The sequence below is a fragment of the Lissotriton helveticus genome, chromosome 10 (assembly GCF_964261635.1).
Source record: "Lissotriton helveticus chromosome 10, aLisHel1.1, whole genome shotgun sequence".
Classification (NCBI taxonomy): Eukaryota; Metazoa; Chordata; class Amphibia; order Caudata; family Salamandridae; genus Lissotriton; species Lissotriton helveticus.
Window position 1 is genome coordinate 225,493,162 of NC_136071.1, and position 21,929 is coordinate 225,515,090.

Here is a 21,929-nt window from a genome sequence, read left to right on the forward strand (position 1 = left end):
ATTCCCCAGTAGGGTGGGATCCAGTGATGGCAGCAATATAATTGTCCAGTGCAGTTAGTCCCATCCCCATTTCCCAGAGTATGGTACCTGGTGCTCAGTAAGAGGTGTACAGGTTGTGATTCAGGGGCAGTCAATTGGCTGTCTCACCAGTCTTGTGGGGAGAGTGTGGATGAATCTTGTGGTGCACTGGACATTTGGGTGATTGGATAACCAGTGAATGGTGTTAAAGGGCGCTTCAGTATGTTCGCGCAGCGAGATCCTGCCCCGTAATTGTTTTCTGGAGTCGCGCCTACCCCTGTTGAAGTGTGTAAGTTCTTTGATTTTAGGGAGCTTGCATAGGGAGTGATACTAGAAGAATTGTGCAGGTGTCTTCCAACCCAGAGGGGTAGAAGTGATTCAGAGTAGCCCAGCTAGGTGACTTTGTAGTGAGGAGGTTGTAGGGACTCGCATCCTGTCTCGCAGGAGAAGGAGTGAGATTGGGCTGTGTCCAAAGTGCCCGCACCTCAGTCTCCAGTACTGGATGGTTCTTGGAGGGAACACCAGGTAGGGAGCCTAGTCTGTCCTGTTTGACTGTTCTTTGAGGAGGATCTCCCTTGTTAGGTGAGCTGGGAGTGCCTGTAATCAGGCCTCCATCAGTTCTGGTGTCTGGACGTGCCGCTCCTAAGTGGAGGGTACTGAAATCCAGATTGAGGTGTGAGAGGGGGAAAGAGTCCCCAGTGGAGGATCCAGTGGGTCAGGGACCAGCCAGAAGGGCTGCGTCGCCAAGGATTGGCCATGATGATGTCACTTCTGTCCTGGAGCATCTTCACGCACTGTCACGGGACAGGAGATAGTGAGCTCTGCGCCAGGCAGACTGTCACACGACACATTAGTTAGGTGTCACCCTTGTGAAGTCCTGGTTTTCTGGGCATTTGTCTAAAACAGAGGGCAACTGTAATCAGTGTCCTGACCGGTCTTGCCTTCTAGGGGTACCACTACAGTTGGGAGGGTATAGTGCTCTGGAAAAGGGTGCAGAGGGAGAGAGTCCTCACCTCTGACCCCGGTGTAGCTGGTGATTTTAGAGCTCAGGCGGTAGGTGGAACTACACTGTGAAGAAGAGTGGACATTGGCTATTGTGTGCCAGGGATTACTGCCCCCACTCTGTGGATTGGCAAGGACCAGTGGTATCTGGATGGTTTAGGGCCTGGTCCTGGCCGTGGACAACTAGGGAGTACCAGTGCGTAGCTTAGTTGGTCCTGGGTTTTTTTCAGAGGAAATCACGTTGGTTGAAAGTGGCGTAAAACCGGAGGATGTCCCTGCTGTCGAGGGCCCGCGTCCGTGTTTTCTCGCCCTAAGCAGGGAATCCCATCAAGGCAATGCTTGGTCTACCCTGCGTTTTGGCTGGAAGGGGGTTGTGTTGGACTTGAGCCTTTTTGGCAGGTTCACCCTTCAACTTTTTGCCTTTAGCCTCTGGCACGGTGGTAGTGATTTTAGGCCTCTGCGCACTTTGGCACTGTGGCCCAGTGTAAAGTGCGTGTGCACTCTAAGTGTGTGTGCTGAGATGGCCTGCCCTCCTATAGGAATGCATGGGGAATATGTGTGTCCATGGTAGTTCCTGATGTGTGGGGAGTGCAGGGTCGAGTTTGGTATGTGCGAACTCGTGAGATTAAATGCTGCGCGATGATGAGTGCGGATTTATTGTATCTAATGTAGAAGTGCCACTTCTAGAAGTTGGCATGTCTGTGCAGTAAATGTGAATTGACTGTCTGGCTTGTGATTGGCTGGAGCTGGCTGGTCTACCTGGCTCCAGGAGTCAGGATGTGTCTGCCCCTTTGGTGAATGGAGAGACCTGCATGTTGATGGGAGGGAGGAGAACACCTGGGACCTGAATAGGGCTGGGCCTTCCCTCTACAATGCTGGCTCTGCCCCCTGTGGTGCGTCTGATGTCCCTGGCCTGCACTGTGAATAGGGAAAAGGGCTGAGCAAAACAAAGGGCTCCAGAACCAGTTGCATCTGGCTCTCCCCTTGCCTGCACCTTTTAGACAAAGGATTTCTGTGTTTAAAAGAGGGGCTGTGACCCCAAATAAATGTTCTTGTTTGCGGACTTGAAACTACCAGGGGCGTGCTGCTGCTGGAGCTCAGGGGAAGGCTTGCCTCCCTGGCCTCTGCCCAGCTCCTGGATGCCTGGAGGACTCTTTGGGACCCCTCTGCCTTGCCTGGGATGATTGGGGGACTTTGCTTTGCCCTGGACCCCTTTTGACTTTTTCCCTTGGGCTCTCCAGGACCTTTGGCAGCATGGGAGCGCTGTAGTTTACTTTACAAATGCTAGCCTAGTGAGCGCTTTATTTCTCCTGAGGAAGCGCGTTATTTCAGCCCTGCAGCGCTGCGCTGCATCGTGTGCGAGGGATTCCCCCTGCCTGGGGATTCCCCTCGGCTTGTGCTTCTAGCGTAGGTGCCCACCCCGCTCATTTAATTAAATCTAATGCGGGTGCCCATCCCGCTTATTTGTGCTCCTTAGCGGGTGCCCACCCCGCATGCCAGTGTATTTTTACTCTCGAGGGAGCCTACCCCTCGTTTGCCCCAAGAAATCACCACCGCAGCCCGGGCGGCCGCACCGGAAGCCAGGCGCCTCTCGCCGGGACGTAGGCGGGGCCTGCATCCGGGCCGGATGTCGGCGCAGGGCTCCCGTGAGCCTGGGAGAGCCCCGCAGTAGCATGGTGCTGGTGGCGGAAGGGGTGCGAGGCACATTGTCGGTGCCTGCCGCCGCCGCATTGACTGAGAGCTGCTGCAAGGGAGGACAACCAGAGTTTGCAGGCCCCCCCACGCAGAAAGAAATCCTCCGTGCAGAGTCCCGATGCTGAAGGGGCTATGTGCTTGGTGCTGCCCGAGGCTTGATCCCGTTGAGTGAAGGCTCGAGGTAAGGGACAGTGTGGGGGCTTGGGGGAATTTCTCTTCACTCTCCTATGTAGTGCACAGTGTCCGAGCGGCCCCACATGGCAGAGGGCCGCTCCAACGACATGGGGCTAATTATTTTCAGAGCCTATGCCGCTCCACCGAGTTCGAGCGCATATTTCCTTAAGGGCCATGATTGATTAAAGGGCCCTGACTGCTAACAAGCCCAGAGGGGCCCATTTGTGTAAAGCGCGCTCCAGACTACGCAGGGACAGGTTATTTCTAGAGCCTGCGGGCTCCAACGAGGCCCCAGTTGATTTCAGAGCCTAGATGGCTCCCCTGGGCACCTTAGTTATTTACTGAGCCCCGTGTGGCTCCATCGTGTGGCACAAGTTATTTACAGGGCTACTGAGAGCCCCTGCCGCATTTGCTGACTTTCCCAGCTGCCCAGCAAGTAGTGGGCAGCTGCACCGTTTAGGACCCTTTTATTTCAGGGGACATGTGCTTTGAACCCAGGAGTGAGACGCACTCCTTTCTCCCTACCTTGGCCTGCACAGCTGCGCAGCACTTAGTGCCAGCTGCAACGTTTAGGCCTTCATTGAACTCACAGCTGCCCAGCAAGTAGTGGGCAGCTGCCGCGTTTAGGTTTGCGCCAAGTGCGCCCCTTGTCTGTCTCTGCCTTGGCAGCACTCCCTAACTTTGTGGACAAAGGGCATTTGAGCCCCTTATAGATGGCCAGTTGGCCCTGGGGACTATTAGGTTTTGTAGGGCGCAAGGCTCTAATGTCATTTTTATATGTACTAGGAAATGTAATGTTTTTAGTATGATTCATGCACCTTGATTTATGCTCATAGATGTGCTTTTATGATTACTAGGTTTTACCTACTGTCTTGTGTGTTATTTCTCTACTGTGGTCTAGGTTTGATTTATTCCCTACTGCAGATTATGTTCTTAAGTATATTTCCTGATGTTTAGGAGATTGTGGTTTATCCTATTTTAGCTTATGAGGTTGGGGCAGAATAGAGTTCTCCCCTTATGTGTTATTGTGCCTGTTCTGATTTATGTTACAGGTTGACGCTGTGTATAGTGTCTGCCAGTGATTACTGGCTGTGTTCTAAGTTCATATATATTCTTACTTTTTACTATTCCTTTACCAACTGCTAATTCTGACAGTGGCCCATGTGGCCCTGTCCTATGTAAATATTGCCTGTGCCAGTGTTTTTATTATAATACCAAGGCTATTTTTATAGAACCTTGTGTGGAGTTCCTTTTGTAGTGTGCCTAGTGTGTTGTTACTGTGTGTTGTGCAAATGCTTTACACATCGCCACCGAGATAAGCCTAGCTGCTCGTGCCAAGCTACCAAGGGGGTGAGCAGGGGTTATCTTTGGCATGTAACTCCCTTTCCCTGACTAGAGTGGTGGTCTCTGCCTGGCTTTGGCGCAAGCCTTAGCCAACGAGAGATCTCCATTTCTAACAGCACCCATGAGAACAACAATTCAGATGATTGCACAGAAGTCCCTGTTGAGCAGAAGTGATACTGGTGCATTTCACACTGTTGTCAGTATAACTTAGTCTGAATATTATTTCACAGAGACATTTGCTTTGTTTACTAACTGGGTGTTGCATTTTGCCATGAATGTACACTGTTTATCTGTATGACAAATCTTGAATGTGTGCGTTGGTATAGAATGCTGCAAGTGCCAGCCAGAGCTGAAGCCTCCTGTGATGGCATCACTGAAATGTAGATGCTGGTGCTGAGGGGAAGACACTATTAGTCAGGAGACAGAGAGAGTAGGCTTAGATAGCTGAAGAGAAAAATGGTGGAGGCCAGCAGCTGGAGACTTGCAGTATGGACGTTGATTCACCAGAATGCCATACGTGACATCAACACTCCTTGACCTCAATGATATCACAGGAAGTAATATCATTTGACCTTTGAACCTCAATCCCAGAAGTTATGCCACATGACCAAGATCCAGATAACATAACAATAATTGATGTCGCTGAAGGCTAGTGTATAACTCAGAGAAAATATATTGCTAAACCACAGGAAGATTGTCAAAAATAGAATTTAGTGGTCATGCCACCAGTAATAATCCATATGACCCATACATTGAATATAAACTATGTAATTGTCTTGATTCATTCCTTATCATTGTTAACAGGTTTTGATGTATTATCACTTGTGTGGAACTAGCAGACTTATGAAGCACAGGGGTGACTGCTTTGTTCAAATACATCATTAAGTATGGCATAGAGACCGATTTAGCCGTTTCACCATCCTCATGTAATGACAAGAATATTGCATAAAAACCCACAAATATACACATACAAAATTGGCCTATGCATAAGCTCTCTTCATCCATTTGAACAGTTGTTCACAGTTTCTCCACCCACTGTAGTGTACAGAATGGTCAGCCCATTTCATCCATTGTCTGACTTGGGCTGTGAACGTTAGTATTTTGCCTGATCACATATGCATATCACATAAAAAGGAAGTGCACTTCCCTACTAAGGAAGGTGGGCCAATCCTTTACTTTTACAATATTTTTTTCTCTCCATTGTTTATCCTATTTTTGTCCTACTTGTGTGTTTAAACTTTGTCCTCAGGTGCAGCAATTAAGAGCCAAAATGGCATTTTCTTCATTGATTATACACAATATCTACTACAAGGCAAGGTTTCTACATTCATACAGGTCTTGATGTTACATTCTTCTTTCATAAAATATAAAGATATACAAAAAATAAATTCTTTACACCAACAACAAAATATTTTCCTGTGGCGTGCATTAAAACTAAAATGGATTTCTTTAAATGGCCTCATTTATTCATAAAGTTTTATAGAGCGCGAACACGATCCCGAGGGAAATCAGAGCGCTTTACAATTACAGATGGTCAAGGTTAGGCAGGCGTCAAATACATTTGGCTTTCGCGCCATGACACTTCCGAATAGCAGTGCGCATTATAAATGGAGGCTAACATAACATAACATACATATCAAAGGAAACAGTTACAAAGGGTGCAACACATCATCACAGTAGTTGAAAAAACTATATATATATATAGGGACTAGGAGGGTAAGAAAAGATTAGGTAAGTGGATATAATTACATCTCTTAAGAAGGACACATGCTGTTCTATTACAATTGTTATTGCAGCCAAGTCTTCCACATATAGATGCAATTTTTGTTATTTGGGGGGAATATTTCCTATTGTTTTTGTAGCATATCCTTGCAGGAATTAAATCAATCCTCGCCAGATTGCCAGAACCCAGACCTAATAGGTGGATCACTGAAAATATATCGACCACATAAATATCGAGATACAAAAATATCGATGATAAAATATCGACGGACAAAATATCGACTGGCTATCTTCAAACAGGTAAGTACAAAAATATCGAGTTAAAAATATCGTTTACAAAAATATAGTTGTAAAAAATATCGTATTTACTAAAAACAGTGTTAAATTAAATTAATATTAATAATTAATTACTAAAATATACTTAAAATTACCTAAATTAACTTATAATAATTAAATAATTAATGAAAGTTAAATAAATATTTTTTTATTTCATATTTATTAAAACATATATATATAGTAACAAAATATAATAAAATAATACCCAAAAACTGAAAACTGACCCTGAACCCTAAAAATACCCCTTTACCCAAAAACCCAAAACTGACCCTGAACCCTAAAAATACCCCTTTACCCAAAAACTGAAAACTGACCCTAAACCCTAAAAATACCCCTTTGCCCAAAAACTGAAAACTGACCCTGAACCCTAAAAATACCCCTTTACCCAAAAACTGAAAACTGACCCTGAACCCTAAAAATACCCCTTTACCCAAAAACTGAAAACTGACCCTGAACCCTAAAAATACCCCTTTACCCAAAAACTGAAAACTGACCCTGAACCCTAAAAATACCCCTTTACCCAAAAACCCAAAACTGACCCTGAACCCTAAAAATATCCCTTTACCCAAAAACCCAAAACTGACCCTGAACCCTAAAAATAAAAACGATTTTTTTTACTATCTATATTATATACTTACATATTTTCACTTTCTATATTATTTACAGTCGATATTACTTCACTTACCTTAAAAACGATATTTTGGCTGTCTATATTCTGTCCTGTCGATATTTTGTCCAAACGATATTTTTGACTCGATATTCTGTCCAAACGATATTTTGGAGTCGATATTATGTCTGTGCACCCTAATAGGTGTATCAATGCCGGGTTTTTTTAAGTATTCACAATATTAAAGCATGGTAATAAGTTTAACAAATCTGTATGTGTTTCACTTTATGAAGTATTCTTAAGAGTGATTCACAGCTGAATGTACTTCAAATAGAAAGTACAATGTGCCAGTAGGAGCTGCAGCAAGTGCTCATTTGGGCTCTATTTCTCTTCTAGTCTTAATTCTGGATTTGTTTAATCTCTGAGGCTATGGGTTGCAAGGGCAGCATTAGAGGTCTCAGGGGTTGCAGCTTGAACCTCTAAACTACATCTATGTTGTGGTGGTAACCAAGAGGAAGGTTTCATACAGTTGCCACTTGGTACCATATAATTAGGAGAGTTCTCCGGGGAAACGTTTAGGCTTATCTTGAGAGCAGTCCTAGGTCCCTGTAGACCGCTAATGGTGAACCAAGCTCCCTTCCTCAGTCAGAGCATTGCTGGCCAGGAGGTGGGCACTGAGGTATACAGTTCCACAGTGACCTACCAAAAACTCATTGTTTTGCAATATTATGATAACAAAGCCTGTTCCTGGTTTTCCTGTTGAGAGGATGGTCGATTGGGACTATCAAAGAAAAAGTGAAGAATGTGGTGTGTGTTAGTAGATGTAGAATATCCATATATAGGTGCACATCAACTCATGGAAAGAAGGTAGGAGAGTTAGTGAACTGGGAGGCTGGAGAAACACCTGTTTCTGTAAAGAATGCCATACATTAACAAAAGTATTCACTCCTGGTCACAGAGAACTTCAATTAGCACATCTTGAACAAGTTATTCTCTCCAAGCGGTTGTGAGGTAGATCTCAGGATAAAATACCTACTTTTACTATAACTTATATGAAGTTAATCACAGCACAAATCAGTCCAGGTTTAATATACTGAAACATAGATCTGAACTGGGATTAAAAGGACTATGTACTTTCCAAAGCAGAAATGTAAACAGAGAAGGGACAAGCAACATCTTAACTGTGTTTCAGTTGACTGTTTCAAAGTTAAGAAACAACATAATGTTTTAATCCTACTAAAGCAGAGAAAGGTAATTTTTTTTTTTTTACTGTGCACCAGGAATATTCTCTACAATTATGCATTTGCCCATCTTGCATAGTGAAGCTTCATCAGAGTGATTTTATCATAAGCAAAGGGGAGCAGAGTTTATTTTGAGATGCAGAAGTTCAAGAGAAGTCAGGTGGAAGTGTGTTATAGTAGTTCTTCAGGTCGAATTAGCCTCAAACAAGGTGAGAGAGCGAGATCCCGACTCTTTGTTCATGCCCAGAGCTGCTAGGTTTAATGCTAGGGGCCTAACACATGCACCAGTCTATTCAATGACCATTGCTTCTACTAGTCGCAGTACACTGGGATAGTGAACCCGCCTACTGCACGTCCAAGGGAGAAATGGCCTTCAGCTGTGAGAAGTGCCATCAATACTTGCACACTCCACTAGGTTGTACCAAACATATGTCTCTTTTCTCATCTACAAGTCAGATCCAACACCAGAAGATGTACAGGGACTCAATTTCCCCAACTTGTAAGGTCACTCATACATAAGTTTTCCTCATTCATTCATTAATTCATTCATAGAAATAGTCTTTTTGAGACACTGTAAAATTCCAGCGATAAAGGTTGAAGTAGAACCTCCAAAGTGTAGTTACTCCATACAAATGTGAACCTACAGACATTTCTCTTGACTTGTGATTTGGCCATCACACCCTCAGAGATTAAATTATCCCAATCCGAGAAAGCAATTGGCCTCGTGAACATGAGACTTTAGCTGGAGTCACCTGGGCAGCAGCTATGAACCTACCATTAAATAATCGAGCTGACCTGTACAATGACAACATGTAAAGGAATATATCTTGGTCCTGGACCTTCTGTGGCAAGCACTGCAACGGAACCTTAACCCCTTTGGTATGCTCAGGAACAGTGCACACAAGAAGTAGAAATATATTTTCTTCCATGGCTCTCCCCTTGCCCTGTATTTGCAGACTCCAGCCGCAATCAAGTGCACGTTGGAGCCTTCGCGCTCTGCAGCTCCTCAAAGGACACAAATTAGCTTTCTCCAAGTCACTAAACAAGAATGTGTCTTATCTTTTCAAGCTCTAAATATATGTAAGGTATGTGCACGTTGGTTGTGTGATTACACCATAAATGGGCCTATGATAGAGCATACAATAGAAACAGAGTTGCTTTTTGGCCCTTTACAGGTTTTAATAATTACCCAATCAATGATTCAATCTTAAAACCTGCAAGGAAAAAAATGTGTACTATGCAATTTAAATCCAGCTATTTGGATAAGGCGATCAACTCACTCAGCACTTTTTTTTGTCAGAATTGGAATTTGTGCCCTTAGTGTTGTGCATGACTCTTTGCAAAAGACCCAGCATGCAAATCTCAGTTTCTTCGATCTTATCACGAGATAGTTCATGCCAAGGCAGGGTCACTACAAGCCGCACTGCAGGGAATATTCAACGGACCAGCCAATGTCTGGACAAGGTATCTTAACGTGGCAAGCCACGATTTAGAGGATGTATGACATGACAACGCGGGCTTTTACCCCGCGCTGCCATTACGACCCTGCTTTTACAACGCAAGTCGTTACAACGACTTGCGCTGTAGGCGCTGGATAGTGGAATAGTTTAATTTTCTATTCCAACTCCAGCCCACGTTACAGTAGGGAAGGTGTTGGAATAGAAAATTAAACTATTCCTTTTCCAACAGCGCCCTCCAGTGCAAGTCGTTGTAACGACTTGCGTTGTAAAAGCAGCGTTGTAATGGCAGCGCGGGGTAAAACCCGCGTTGTCATGGCTGCTTACCCGATTTAGATCTAGACACATGAAGAGGTAGCCGTTTACCGTACTCTGCGCTTAACAATTCATGAAAAAGAAGGCTACGGTAAAATCAAGGGAAAAAGATCTACAATCCCTGTTCCACAGGATCAGTGCAAAATGAATTCTCCAACTTTGCGAAATTCCAGGACTACAATATTACAAGAAAAAATGATTACGCAGGGTATGCCGGAGAAGCATCACTCTTGCAAGGTTCCGGCTCTCTCGATTCTCAACCTTCACCCGTATTGAAGGAATGGTCCTACCAAAATCCAAAAGCTAGCAAGCCCTACCCTCCAGAAACCTGTGCTTTTACCGCACAGGAATCGTGCCTGTAAAGAGCCCTTGTCAATATGTTTTAACTCTGCTGACGTCATGGTTTTGGGAAATATTTGAATATATTGTTAAACTCATTCTAGACCAGACTAGAGTATACTGATAGCTTGTAAGGCCATTTTATACAAAAATTGCTGCAGGACATCAAACAGTAGAAGCTTCATACTTGAGACAAGGACCACTGGGAGTATGATCCTGAACTGTCGTTTCCATCCCGTCCCGCCTCCACTCAGCACACAGCTGTTACTTGAACATTACAACAAGAATAGCAACAGTTGTACTTTAAACCAACTGTGCAGTGTAGACTTTCTACCATGTATAAAGGGCTTTTATCACAGTCATTTTTAAAATCTGGAATTAATTGTAATTTGTTTTATGTATAGGGGCTTTAACACTGGGTGTATTTGTAAAGATTTTAATTAATCACATACAATAAACTATTACTTACTTAGAACATTTCTAGACTTTTTGCAACAGATGTATTAACATACTAAGCTATCATGCTAGGGTACAATCCTGCAGTCTGCAGGTCTCACACCGTGCTCTGTGGCATGTGCATTAACCATATAAACTATATTATGAAGATTGAAAATGTGTTTTATATTGGACCAATGAAGTAAGCCTGTAAAACGTTTCTAATCCATTCTAATTGCTATAAATTTCCGAGGGATCACAGATTCTAAAATAATGCATATGTACTGAAAGACCATACGCTGCCTGTCACTGGCACTGCCCATCATGTTACCATCCTTTCTTTCACCACCCCCTTTCGTCAACTCCCTTCCCCTGATTTGTGGTTGTGCATAGCATTTTCTTTATTTCCAGCATGGTAGTGGACTTCCTGCAGAGTAATTCTTCTTGAGGGGATTTTGCTGCCTACACTGCAGTGCCAAATTAAACAGTGCTGCACTTGTAGTTGGCAAAATGCCCGCCAGCAGGGTAGGAAGTGGGGCAGTGGCACGTGGGGCAGTGATATGTGGCAGCACCCACCGTAAGATAAAAATGAAAGTGGTAATCACTGGGTGAAAATACCAGTGTCAAGAGTGAGCCAGTGTTTCCCCCGTGATCAAATGTCCACAAACCTTCCAGCACTATTCCTAGCTTAGACTCCAGGTTTTCCCTGAAGTACCAGGGTGCATAAGTACTAGGGGGTAAACAACGTTTACAACAAAACTTTTTGTCCGCAGGAAATCACAACACGGCCATTACAACAACCGTGTTGTGATTCTGCATACCATTACTCCGCAAATCGGAACAACGGCTTGTGGGGGGGAGGTGTTGGCTTTAAAATCCAACACCTTCCCTACTGTCCGCACAGACTGGAGTTGGAATAGTAAATTATACTATTCCAACATCAAGCGCCCCCCTTCCGCAAGTCGTTGTTACGACTTGCGGGGTAATGGTATGCGGAATCACAACGCGATTGTTGTAATGACCGTGTTGTGATTCCCTGCGGACAAAAAAACTGTGGGATAAGGAGGTATATTCGTACTAGGGTGCAGGTAAAGTCAGAACTATACTGTCCATTCACCACCTTGCTGCATTTCTTGTGCCACTGGAAATGCACACACTGAGTGACAGCACTGGTATAGAACACACCACCCTTAAAAGGGCTCTGATTGACAGCCAACAACTGTTCACAAGCAAGGTTTAGTTGCTGGTAATTCTATAGTAGGATGCAACGCCTCTCACAGCAACCAAAATAGACCATGACATCCCTTAATGAGAACTTTCTCATCAGCTCTCCTTTGATGGGAAGAACAAAGTAACTTTCACAATTTATTTGAGCTCGTGTTGTGAACACCTTGTGGATCATGGAGTCCAGATTACTAAATTAGGGCATAAAAACAACCCGGCACAATTAATGTTTGTACCAGTTGCTCACAGTGTTTAATTTACCGATCAAGGTTCAAACTGGGACTGATCCATGGTAATGTTTTTTTAACCCGTTTTCTTTGTGTTATAACCTATTTTAACCCGTTCTGTTGGCAGACACAAGCACTACCTCCCTGGTGCTGTGCACGACCGTTGGCCGACGCAGCCACGCCCACCCTTTAGAACGCCCGCACCGCTGCAGAATGTTCGCCGCGGTAAACGTGTTAATGCTTGCGCAACATTGAAAAGCTGATGGTAACGCCAAGCACAGAACATATGGTTGTAACCTGCAATAATGAATAGGGCATGTTGAGTTATCAAAGTAGCACAGTCAAATATGGAGGTCCAAAATATCACGGCAGTACGAGCACATAGGTAAATATAAATGTACTATTCCTACCTGCACTTCTAGGTACCATGAAGATATAGGTATATAATTAAGGTACACATATATATGAATTTAGGTATAATAAACCTAAACTTACCTATATTGATTGATATTGATGTTTTGATCCCCAATATTTTGGCTTTCATTGCATACACAATTGTGCAAGCTCTCATCCATGCAACAACCCAGTTCTGCTCCAGCTCTAATATCTAAATGATCCCCGTGGTCTCCCGAACCCAAAGGAAAGAGGATTCCCCTACCTCCCCACCAGCAGCAGCTCCTGCTCATTGGCATTCTTCCTGATCTTCCTCCAGATGTCCAGGGTGAAGAGGGTGCTGCTGCTGTTGAATATGGAGGTAAGTGAAGACATGAGGGCGGCCATCATCACAGCAATCATCAAGCCACGAAGTCCTAAAGGAAGAAAAGTACAAAGTTGGGGAATATAAAATGAAATCAGTGCACTTCGGACACCATAATGCTGTCTAGTCACATATCTGCTTACAGCACAATGTTCTGCTTATTTACATTAGTGTCCTAGCTTCAGGAGCATAGCTTCAGGGCATGGGGGCGTTTGGGGTGTTACACCCCCCTAGCAAATGTATTTTCTGGTAAATAGTTGGGTTCAGATGCTATCGGGTATAGGTAGGTGTCATTCGGATTTCTCCAGGAACCAATACTCGCAGATAAAAACTCTCACCCTCTCTGTTCTAAAGTCTTCAAAAATGTGTATTTCACAAAATATTGTGTTTTCTCTCACTTCGTACCCACACCAGTCGTCATTCGTCTCCCTTTCCACTTCCCCTTTAGCCCCTCTCAGGCACACTGCTTGTCGTATTATGTATTTTATTATTATATGCCAGTGTGATTGTTGGGAAATCCGAACCTTGCACCCCCTCAATCTTACTGAGCAAGCTATGCCCTTGCCGAGCTTTTTTGCATTGGGCTGCTGTTGAACCAAGCCATGGGCCAATGCACACTCTGACGGAAACTTGCTCTGATCGTAAGCCCATCATTTCCAGGGGAGGGATAGCAGGAGCCAGTGTGGGAATCCTCCAGAGCAATTAGCCATAATCTTGGTCACCCTGGCTGAACTCACTGACCCAACAACCGAAACTACTGCCTCATTGTCCACCAGTGATGGCTGGTGATCCTTGAAATGTCGTGGGGCGTAATGCCACGGGTTCACCTCTTTGTTTTCATAATTTGCCTTGGGTGCCCCCTATATATCAAGCATAACCAACAGTGAGCAAATGCCAGAATTTTGTCATGGGTAGCCCTCAGGCCAGGAATTATGTATAATGTCATTGCCAGAATGTTGCCATTGATACAAACCATATACCATGGGTGACCCATTTGTCACAAATTGGCCCAGTATGTCAGAGCCAGCATTTTGTCATGGGTTGCTTTCCCCAGCCAGACCTCCCACCCCCAATGTGCCATGATTGCCAAGCAATACCTTCAGTATGTGAGCCCACGCTGTGCCAGAGGTGGTATTTTGAGTGTCCCCATACACCAATAATCATCTTGACTATGCGATGACCAGCAGCAGACTCACAAGCATAAAACATGCTAACAAATACACTCTTACTCATACTCTCTATCTCGTTCACTCTATCCCCCCTCACTCACTCTAACTCACACTCTCTGGCTTACTCATTCAGATTAACACTCACTGTCACTCACACTCACTGATTCTCATTCTTACTCACAAACACACCTACACACACTCTTTCACAATCACTGATCCTCACTTACAACTGCTGGCATACAGGGGTCCTGATTTGAACTCCTGGGATACAGGTGCTCTGCTTTAATAAGTAGGTTTCAATAGGCTCCTCAGGCCTCTAGGCACTGGTGCACCTGCATGTGCTGCACAATTAATAGCAGTATCCCTGATTCCATTCCACACCATCTCACAATGTCCCCCTCACTCACTCATTCTAACTCATTCACACTGCTTTACCCACTCATCCTCCCTTTCACCTTTTCATACTTCCACTCACTCATTGATTTTAAACTCTTTAACTCTTGTTGACACTCTCAAACACACTAAATTAACACACAAAATCTCCCTCAATCTCATTCTCTCTCAATCACTCACAAACACAAACGTTCTCTCACTCACACATGCACAGAGAAACAACACTATTTTTGTACTTACCTTTCTTCCTGTGCTGGAAACTCCAAGGCTCAAAGGCAGCAGAAGAGCAGGAATCTAGTTCTAGACACTGGAAGCAGGATGCCATGATTTCCAACAAAGAGCCAGACAGAGCAGAAGGGCTAGTATTAAGAGGAAGACCCATCTGAAGCCTTTTCCCAGTTTCTTGATAGAACTGGAAGCACAGCCCTTTAAGAAGATGGGACAGTGCTGGGAATCCTGCCCGGCTGCTCTGTCGGGCTCCTTGTTGTCGTCAGGGATGCACTGATGTGCGCCATGACAGACCCATTTTAGCGGATATACTATGCTGCCTGTGGCATACTCAGTATGTCTGCTAAAGAAATGGTTTGTTCTGGTTGAGGGGATTGCGGTTGAACCATTACCGTCAATGCGCAATCCAGATATTCATCTAGAGTGCTTTGTTTTAAACAACACTCTGTAGTTAATCATTGGTCGACCCCCTCAGTACACTCCTCCTCTTGTCAGCAGGAGCTTGGAGCAGAGGCCTAGACAGCTGACCAGCATATTGGCAGTGTTCATGAAAACACAAAGTTTGGTTTTTATGAACATTGCTATGTTAAATATTTAGCAGTGCATGCAAAGGCTCACACCATTATGTGGCACCTCACAGGTGTCTGGGCTAAGCCCTGAAGCCCCTGAAGTGGCACAGCTACTGTTCTCCGCATAAAACACACATGCTTGTTTGCCAATACCTAGCTACACAATCCCACTATGGCTAGCACCAGGACAAATTCTACAGAGCTTATGCTATGTCTTCAGGCTCTCCAGCTCTCAGGTCAACTTCAGCACAACATATTGCGTTCTAATAAAATGCAAAACCGGGCAGGGCGGCTTTAGCGCTGGTAGCGCCCGGTGCGACAATCACTTTTGGCGCCCCCACGTCCCATGTCCGCCTTCTCTGATTCTCTTCCTACCACCTGCAAAGTGCCCAATATCTCTCCTATCATAAGATATTGCTAAACACCGCAACCCACTGAGGTCACAGCGCCCCCCTCCATAGGTCAGCGCCCAGTGCCGCCGCACCCGTCGCACTGCCCTAAAGCCGGCCCTGAAACCGGGAATTGCATTTTCCATGAATAACCACATCCAAACTGCTTATATAGCAGATTAAATTCTTCAGGTTCACTTGGAGAAAATAATTGGTATAATTTATGTCACATTTCACCATCTCCACTCCTAATGCAAAGGTTTTCACCAACAAAATTCCTTGAACTATGCTTGAATGCATAAAGTCTTGCACAGAGCCACCTTCAGGCAAAGATAATTTACGTATCACTCTAAATTCTCTTTTACTCTTTGTAGGCCTCTGGTCAACAGGGAAATCAGCAACTCTTCAAAAGGAATGCCAGAGCCTCCCTTTAACTACCTCTTTCATCAGTTTTGCTCTTACCCTGTGGTCTTTAATACTTATAGATGATGAATTTCTGATCCATCTACCACTTCTAGGTACTAAGCAAGGATCCTAAAGCCATCTTTAAAATGTGGTTGGTTTCTCTTATAAATACTAATCATAAACTGTCGACTCAGTGTAAGTTTTGTTCCTTTTATTGCAGCCCTGACCTAGAGACAATAGTTCTTCTTGTTGCTGCATGATGCTTCACCAACTTTTCTCTCCTGGAATTCTCTTACTCAAGATTCCAGAACACTTAGGTATAGTGACCCATATGGAACTAGAAAAGCACAAGCTACAATAGTAACATACAACACAACACATGCTTCCTCTTAACAGTGTATGATTCATACAACTCTGAAATTTTTAAAAATAACAAACTTGTTGATATAAATTTAATAACCTTTACTAAACAAAGAAATAACTATTAAAGATATACACAGAAGTAAGAATAAAAATTCCTCACATGTAAGTAAACATTACTCATACATGGCTGTACGATAAATTCTCAAGATGCTAATTATTCCCATATGAACTCATCCCATTTTTTCGGTTTTACAATTCTCCTCCCAAACCTGCCTCTTGGCTCATTTATTTCAACAGGAATGACACAGTCATTTACTTCTCCTGCTGTCTTTTCCTCAATCATCTCTCTCACTTCTGCTCCCACAAGTGGCCGATCCATTTCTTCCTCCTCCATTTAATTTACATTACAAATGTTATCACCCTCAGTTCGTACTTCTCAACCCTTCATGCATCTGGTCATTCTAATTAAATACCAAACCTTTCCATCGCTAAATAAAGCAGTTATTTTCAATCTTTTCTGAACTTCCTTAGGTGAAGAAACTCACCTTTCCCCTTTATGCTTATACTCTGATCCAGTCACCAACTTGCAAAGTCAATAAATTGACATCATGTTTACAATCATACCAGGACTTAAATGCTTGCTGTGCATACACATTTTTCCTTCTTACTTTCTCAAGTGACCATTCTACCTTTGCTTGACTTCTGCATCTATCCCAAAGTATCCTTCGTAAATGGTATCCTCCCTCTCATCACTTCAAACGGACTGTGTCCAGTACGCACACAACATGTTATCCTATAGGAGCACATCATAAGCATCCCTTCTCTCTCCCAGTCCATGTTATTCCTTTCAGCCGGATGTATGACATTACAACGCATGCTTTTACCACGCATGCGTTTACAACGCGGTTTTTACAACGCAAACCTTTACAACGCATAGCGCTTTGGGGTGCTGGATAGTGAATAGTTTAATTTACTATTCCAACTCCAGTCCCCGTGGACACTAGGGAAGGTGTTGGATAGTAAATTAAACGTATTCCCTATCCTAGAGCGCCCCGCAGCGCAATGCGTTGTAAAAGTTGCGTTGTAAAGGATGTTTCCCCTTTCAGCCAATTCAATAGTGCCCTTAATGGCTCTATTAAAGTGTCCCACAATACCCTTCCCTCTAGGGAGACGAATTGATGGGGTTTTGTGCTCCACACCATTTCTCTTCAAAAATCTCTAAATATGTTCAGAGATGAAGTAAGTACCATTATCACTTATAATGTAATTATGTAGACCTTTCCTTTATGAACTCCTTGTCTAAAGATTTGACTATGGCATGTGCATCAGCCTTGTGAACAAAATCAATTTCAGGCCACTGCAAAAAATGGTCTAACATTACAACGATGAACTTCATCTCGCTATTTCCTTCCTGAGCTGGTCCAATAATGTGAATTACAATCCCTTTTCAAGAAATGTTGTGCTGTTCAAAGCACTCAGTGGTGTTCTAAGTGTAACACAAGTTTTGTTCCAATTCTCATATTCAACACAATTTCTTACTACAATCTCTAAGTATGTCTTTGGTTTTTGTAATCCCCAGATGTCCATCAAGACAATTGGTCAGTATCATTTCTCTAATTCCATCAGGTGGAACCACTCTGTCCCCTCCCAACAACCTTCCTTCTTCAACAGACAAATACTTTCTTACCTACCAAAAAGCAATCATACCCTTACGCAGTTTTCTGGCTTTGTCAAGTTGGCTTCTGAAGAAGATCGCTTTTGCGTTTCTGATGCTTTTATTGTACATACTCCTTCTCGATCTCAAAAGCTTAGGGCAGGGGTGTCCAAACCTGTCCTGGCGGGCCGTATCCATGCCAGATTTTTGGGATATCCCCATGTGGGGATCACGGTTCGATCCCCGGCACCGGCGGCAGATTAGCCCAGCACCACGTGACTCTGGGCAATAGCTGGCGCCGCGGCTAGGGCGGCTGACTCCGGAATCTGGGGATCACGGTTCGATCCCCGGCACCGGCGGCAGATTAGCCCAGCACCATGTGACTCTGGGCAATAGCTGGCGCCGCGGCTAGGGCGGCTGACTCCGGAATCTGGGGATCACGGTTCGATCCCAGGCACCGGCGGCAGATTAGCCCAGCACCATGTGACTCTGGGCAATAGCTGGCGCCGCGGCTAGGGCGGCTGACTACGGAATCTGGGGATCACGGTTCGATCCCCGGCACCGGCGGCAGATTTGCCCAGCACCATGTGACTCTGGGCAATAGCTGGCGCCGCGGCTAGGGCGGCTGACTACGGAATCTGGGGATCACGGTTCGATCCCCGGCACCGGCGGCAGATTAGCCCAGCACCATGTGACTCTGGGCAATAGCTTGCTTAATCTTCCCGACAGCCCCTAGCGCCTAGAGACCCTTACGGGTGAATGTGCGCTTTACAAATGTGGATTATTAAAATTATTATTTGGGCCGATTCCGATCCGGTTGGTAAAAGCACATCCGCCCGAATCTGTCGGAGAACCACGTACGCCCGGGAGAGGACTGCCCGGGACCCGTGGAGCCCGTCCTGGTCACTCTGACCTGCCATCGGCCTGGAGAAGGGAGCGCCGGACGCCCGGGGGGAGGACTGCCCGGGACCCGTGGAGCCCGTCCTGGGCACTCTGACCTGCCGTCGGCCCGGGGAAGGGAGCCCCGGACGCCCGGGGGAGGACTGCCCGGGACCCGTGGAACTCGTCCTGGGCACTCTGACATGCCGCTGACCCGGGGAAGGGAACCCCGGACGCCCGGGAACCGTGGAGCCCGTCCTGGGCACTCTGACAAGCCGTTGGCCCGGGGAAGGGAGCCCCGGACACCCGGGACCCGTGTAGCCCGAACTGGAAACTCCGGCATGTCGTTGGCCCGGGGAAGGGAGTCCCAGATACCCGGGACCCGTGGAGCCCGTCATGGGCACTCTGACAAGCCGTTGTCCCGGGGAAGGGAGCCCCGGACGCCCGGGACTCGTGGAGCCCGTCCTGGGCACTCTGGCATGCCGTTGGCCCGGGGAAGGGAGCCCCGGACGCCTGGGGCCCGTGGAGCCCATCCTGGGCACTTTGACATGCCGTTGGCCTGGGGAAGGGAGCCCCGGACGCCCGGGGGGAGGACTGCCAGGGACCCGTGGAGCCCGTCCTGGGCACTTTGACCTGCCGTTGGCCTGGAGATGGAAGCCCCGGACGCCCGGGGGAGGACTGCCCGGGACCCATGGAGCCCGTCCCGGGTACTTTGCCATGCTGTTGGCCTCCTGGAGATGGGTGCCCCGGATGCCCGGGGGGAGGACTGCCAGGGACCCGTGGAGCCCGTCCTGGGCACTTTGACCTGCCGTTGGCCTGGAGATGGAAGCCCCGGACGCCCGGGAGAGGACTGCCCGGGACCCATGGAGCCCGTCCCGGGTACTTTGCCATGCTGTTGGCCTCCTGGAGATGGGTGCCCCGGATGCCCGGGGGAGGACTGCCCGGGACGTATGGAGCCCGTCCCGGGCACTTTTCCATGCCGTCGGGCTGGATGGAGCCCCGGGCGCCCGGGGGACGAATGCCCGGGACGCATGGAGCCCGTCCCGGGCACTGTGCCATGCCGTCAGCCTGGAGCACCCCGACACCCAGGGGAGGACCACCCTGAACACCATGGAGCCCGACCCGGGCACTCTGCCATGCCGTCAGCCTCGATGGAGCCCCGGACGCCCGGGGGACGACTGCCCAAGAGCCCGGGGGAGGAATGCCCGGGACGCATGGAGCCCGTCCCGGGCACTCTGCCATGCCGTCAGCCTGGAGCGCCCAGACACCCAGGGGAGGACCACCCTGGAAACCATGGAGCCCGACCCGGGCACTCTGCCACGCCGTCAGCCTGGATGGAGCCCCGGACGCCCGGGGGACGACTGCCCAAGAGCCCGGGGGACGACTGCCCAAGAGCCATGGAGCCCGACCCGGGCACTCTGCCATGCTGTCAGCCTGGATGGAGCCCCGGACGCCCGGGGGACGAAGGCCCGGGACGCATGGAGCCCGCCCCGGGCACTCTGCCATGCCGTCTGCCTGGATGGAGCCCCGGACGCCCGGGGGACGACTGCCCAAGAGCCATGGAGCCCGTCCTGGGCAATTTGACATGCAATTGGCCTGGAGGAAGGAAGCCCCGGGTGGCCTAGGGAGGTGTTGCCCAGGCATAGCCTATCTGGTCCCAATGGCAGAGAACCACCAGCCCTGGAGGGGTGTCCGGGCGTACCCTGCCCCTAGTAATCCGGAGGGAAATTACCCCCCTTTCTTGCAATCTGTGCACGCGAGGTGACAGAGGGGACCCAAGGCGTGAAAGAACCCGACCTCATGGAGCCCTCGCTGGGATCCGGGAGGCAAATGGCACCTCATCGGGACTTCCAGGGAAGTTCGGCCATCTGGTCCCCCCATAGGAAAGCGTTGCGGGCGACCAGATGCCCGAGGGGATCCAGGCGACCAGATGGCCGAGGGAATCTGGGCGATCAGATGGCCGGGCATGGAGGTGAAGCCGCCTGGACTCTTCCCCACCCCGTCCCCGTCCCGGGACGGGACGAATGCCCGGGACGCATGGAGCCCGTCCTGGGCACTTTTCCATGCCGTCGGCCTGGAGCGCCCCGACACCCAGGGGAGGACCACCCTGGAAACCATGGAGCCCGACCCGGGCACTCTGCCATGCTGTCAGCCTGGATGGAGCCCTGGACGGCCGGGGGACGAAGGCCCGGGACGCATGGAGCCCGTCCCGGGCACTCTGCCATGCCGTCGGCCTGGAGCGCCCCGACACCCAGGGGAGGACCACCCTGGAAACCATGGAGCCCGACCCGGGCACTCTGCCATGCCGTCAGCCTGGATGGAGCCCCGGACGCCCAGAGGACGACTGCCCAAGAGCCCGGGGGACGAATACCCGGGACGCATGGAGCCCGTCCCGGGCACTCTGCCCAGCCGTCAGCCTGGATGGAGCCCCGGACGCCCGGGGGACGACTGCCCAAGAGCCCGGGGGACGAATGCCCGGGACGCATGGAGCCCGCCCCGGGCACTCTGCCATGCCGTCGGCCTGGATGGAGCCCCGGACGCCCGGGGGACGAAGGCCCGGGACGCATGGAGCCCGTCCTGGGCACTTTTCCATGCCATCGGCCTGGAGCGCCCCGACACCCAGGGGGAGACCACCCTGAAAACCATGGAGCCCGACCCGGGCACTCTGCCATGCCGTCAGCCTGGATGGAGCCCCGGACGCCCGGGGGACGAATGCCCGGGACGCATGGAGCCCGTCCTGGGCACTTTTCCATGCCATTGGCCTGGAGCGCCCCGACACCCAGGGGAGGACCACCCTGAAAACCATGGAGCCCGACCCGGGCACTCTGCCATGCCGTCAGCCTGGATGGAGCCCCGGACGCCCGGGTGACGAATGACCAGGACGCATGGAACCCATCCTGGGCACTTTCCCATGCCATTGGCCTGGGGCGCCCCGACACCCAGGGGAGGACCACCCTGAAAACCATGGAGCCCGACCCGGGCACTCT

At 48.0% G+C, this 21,929-nt stretch overlaps 1 protein-coding gene across 1 annotated transcript in view; it reads right to left on the minus strand.

The window, feature by feature from the left end:
* Nucleotides 1-21,929, minus strand: part of SLC5A10 (solute carrier family 5 member 10) — a 733,155-nt gene that overhangs the window by 206,268 nt on the left and 504,958 nt on the right. The window contains 1 exon segment of the mRNA XM_078665174.1: nucleotides 12,795-12,945. Coding sequence (XP_078521300.1) covers nucleotides 12,795-12,945 — 151 coding nt within the window.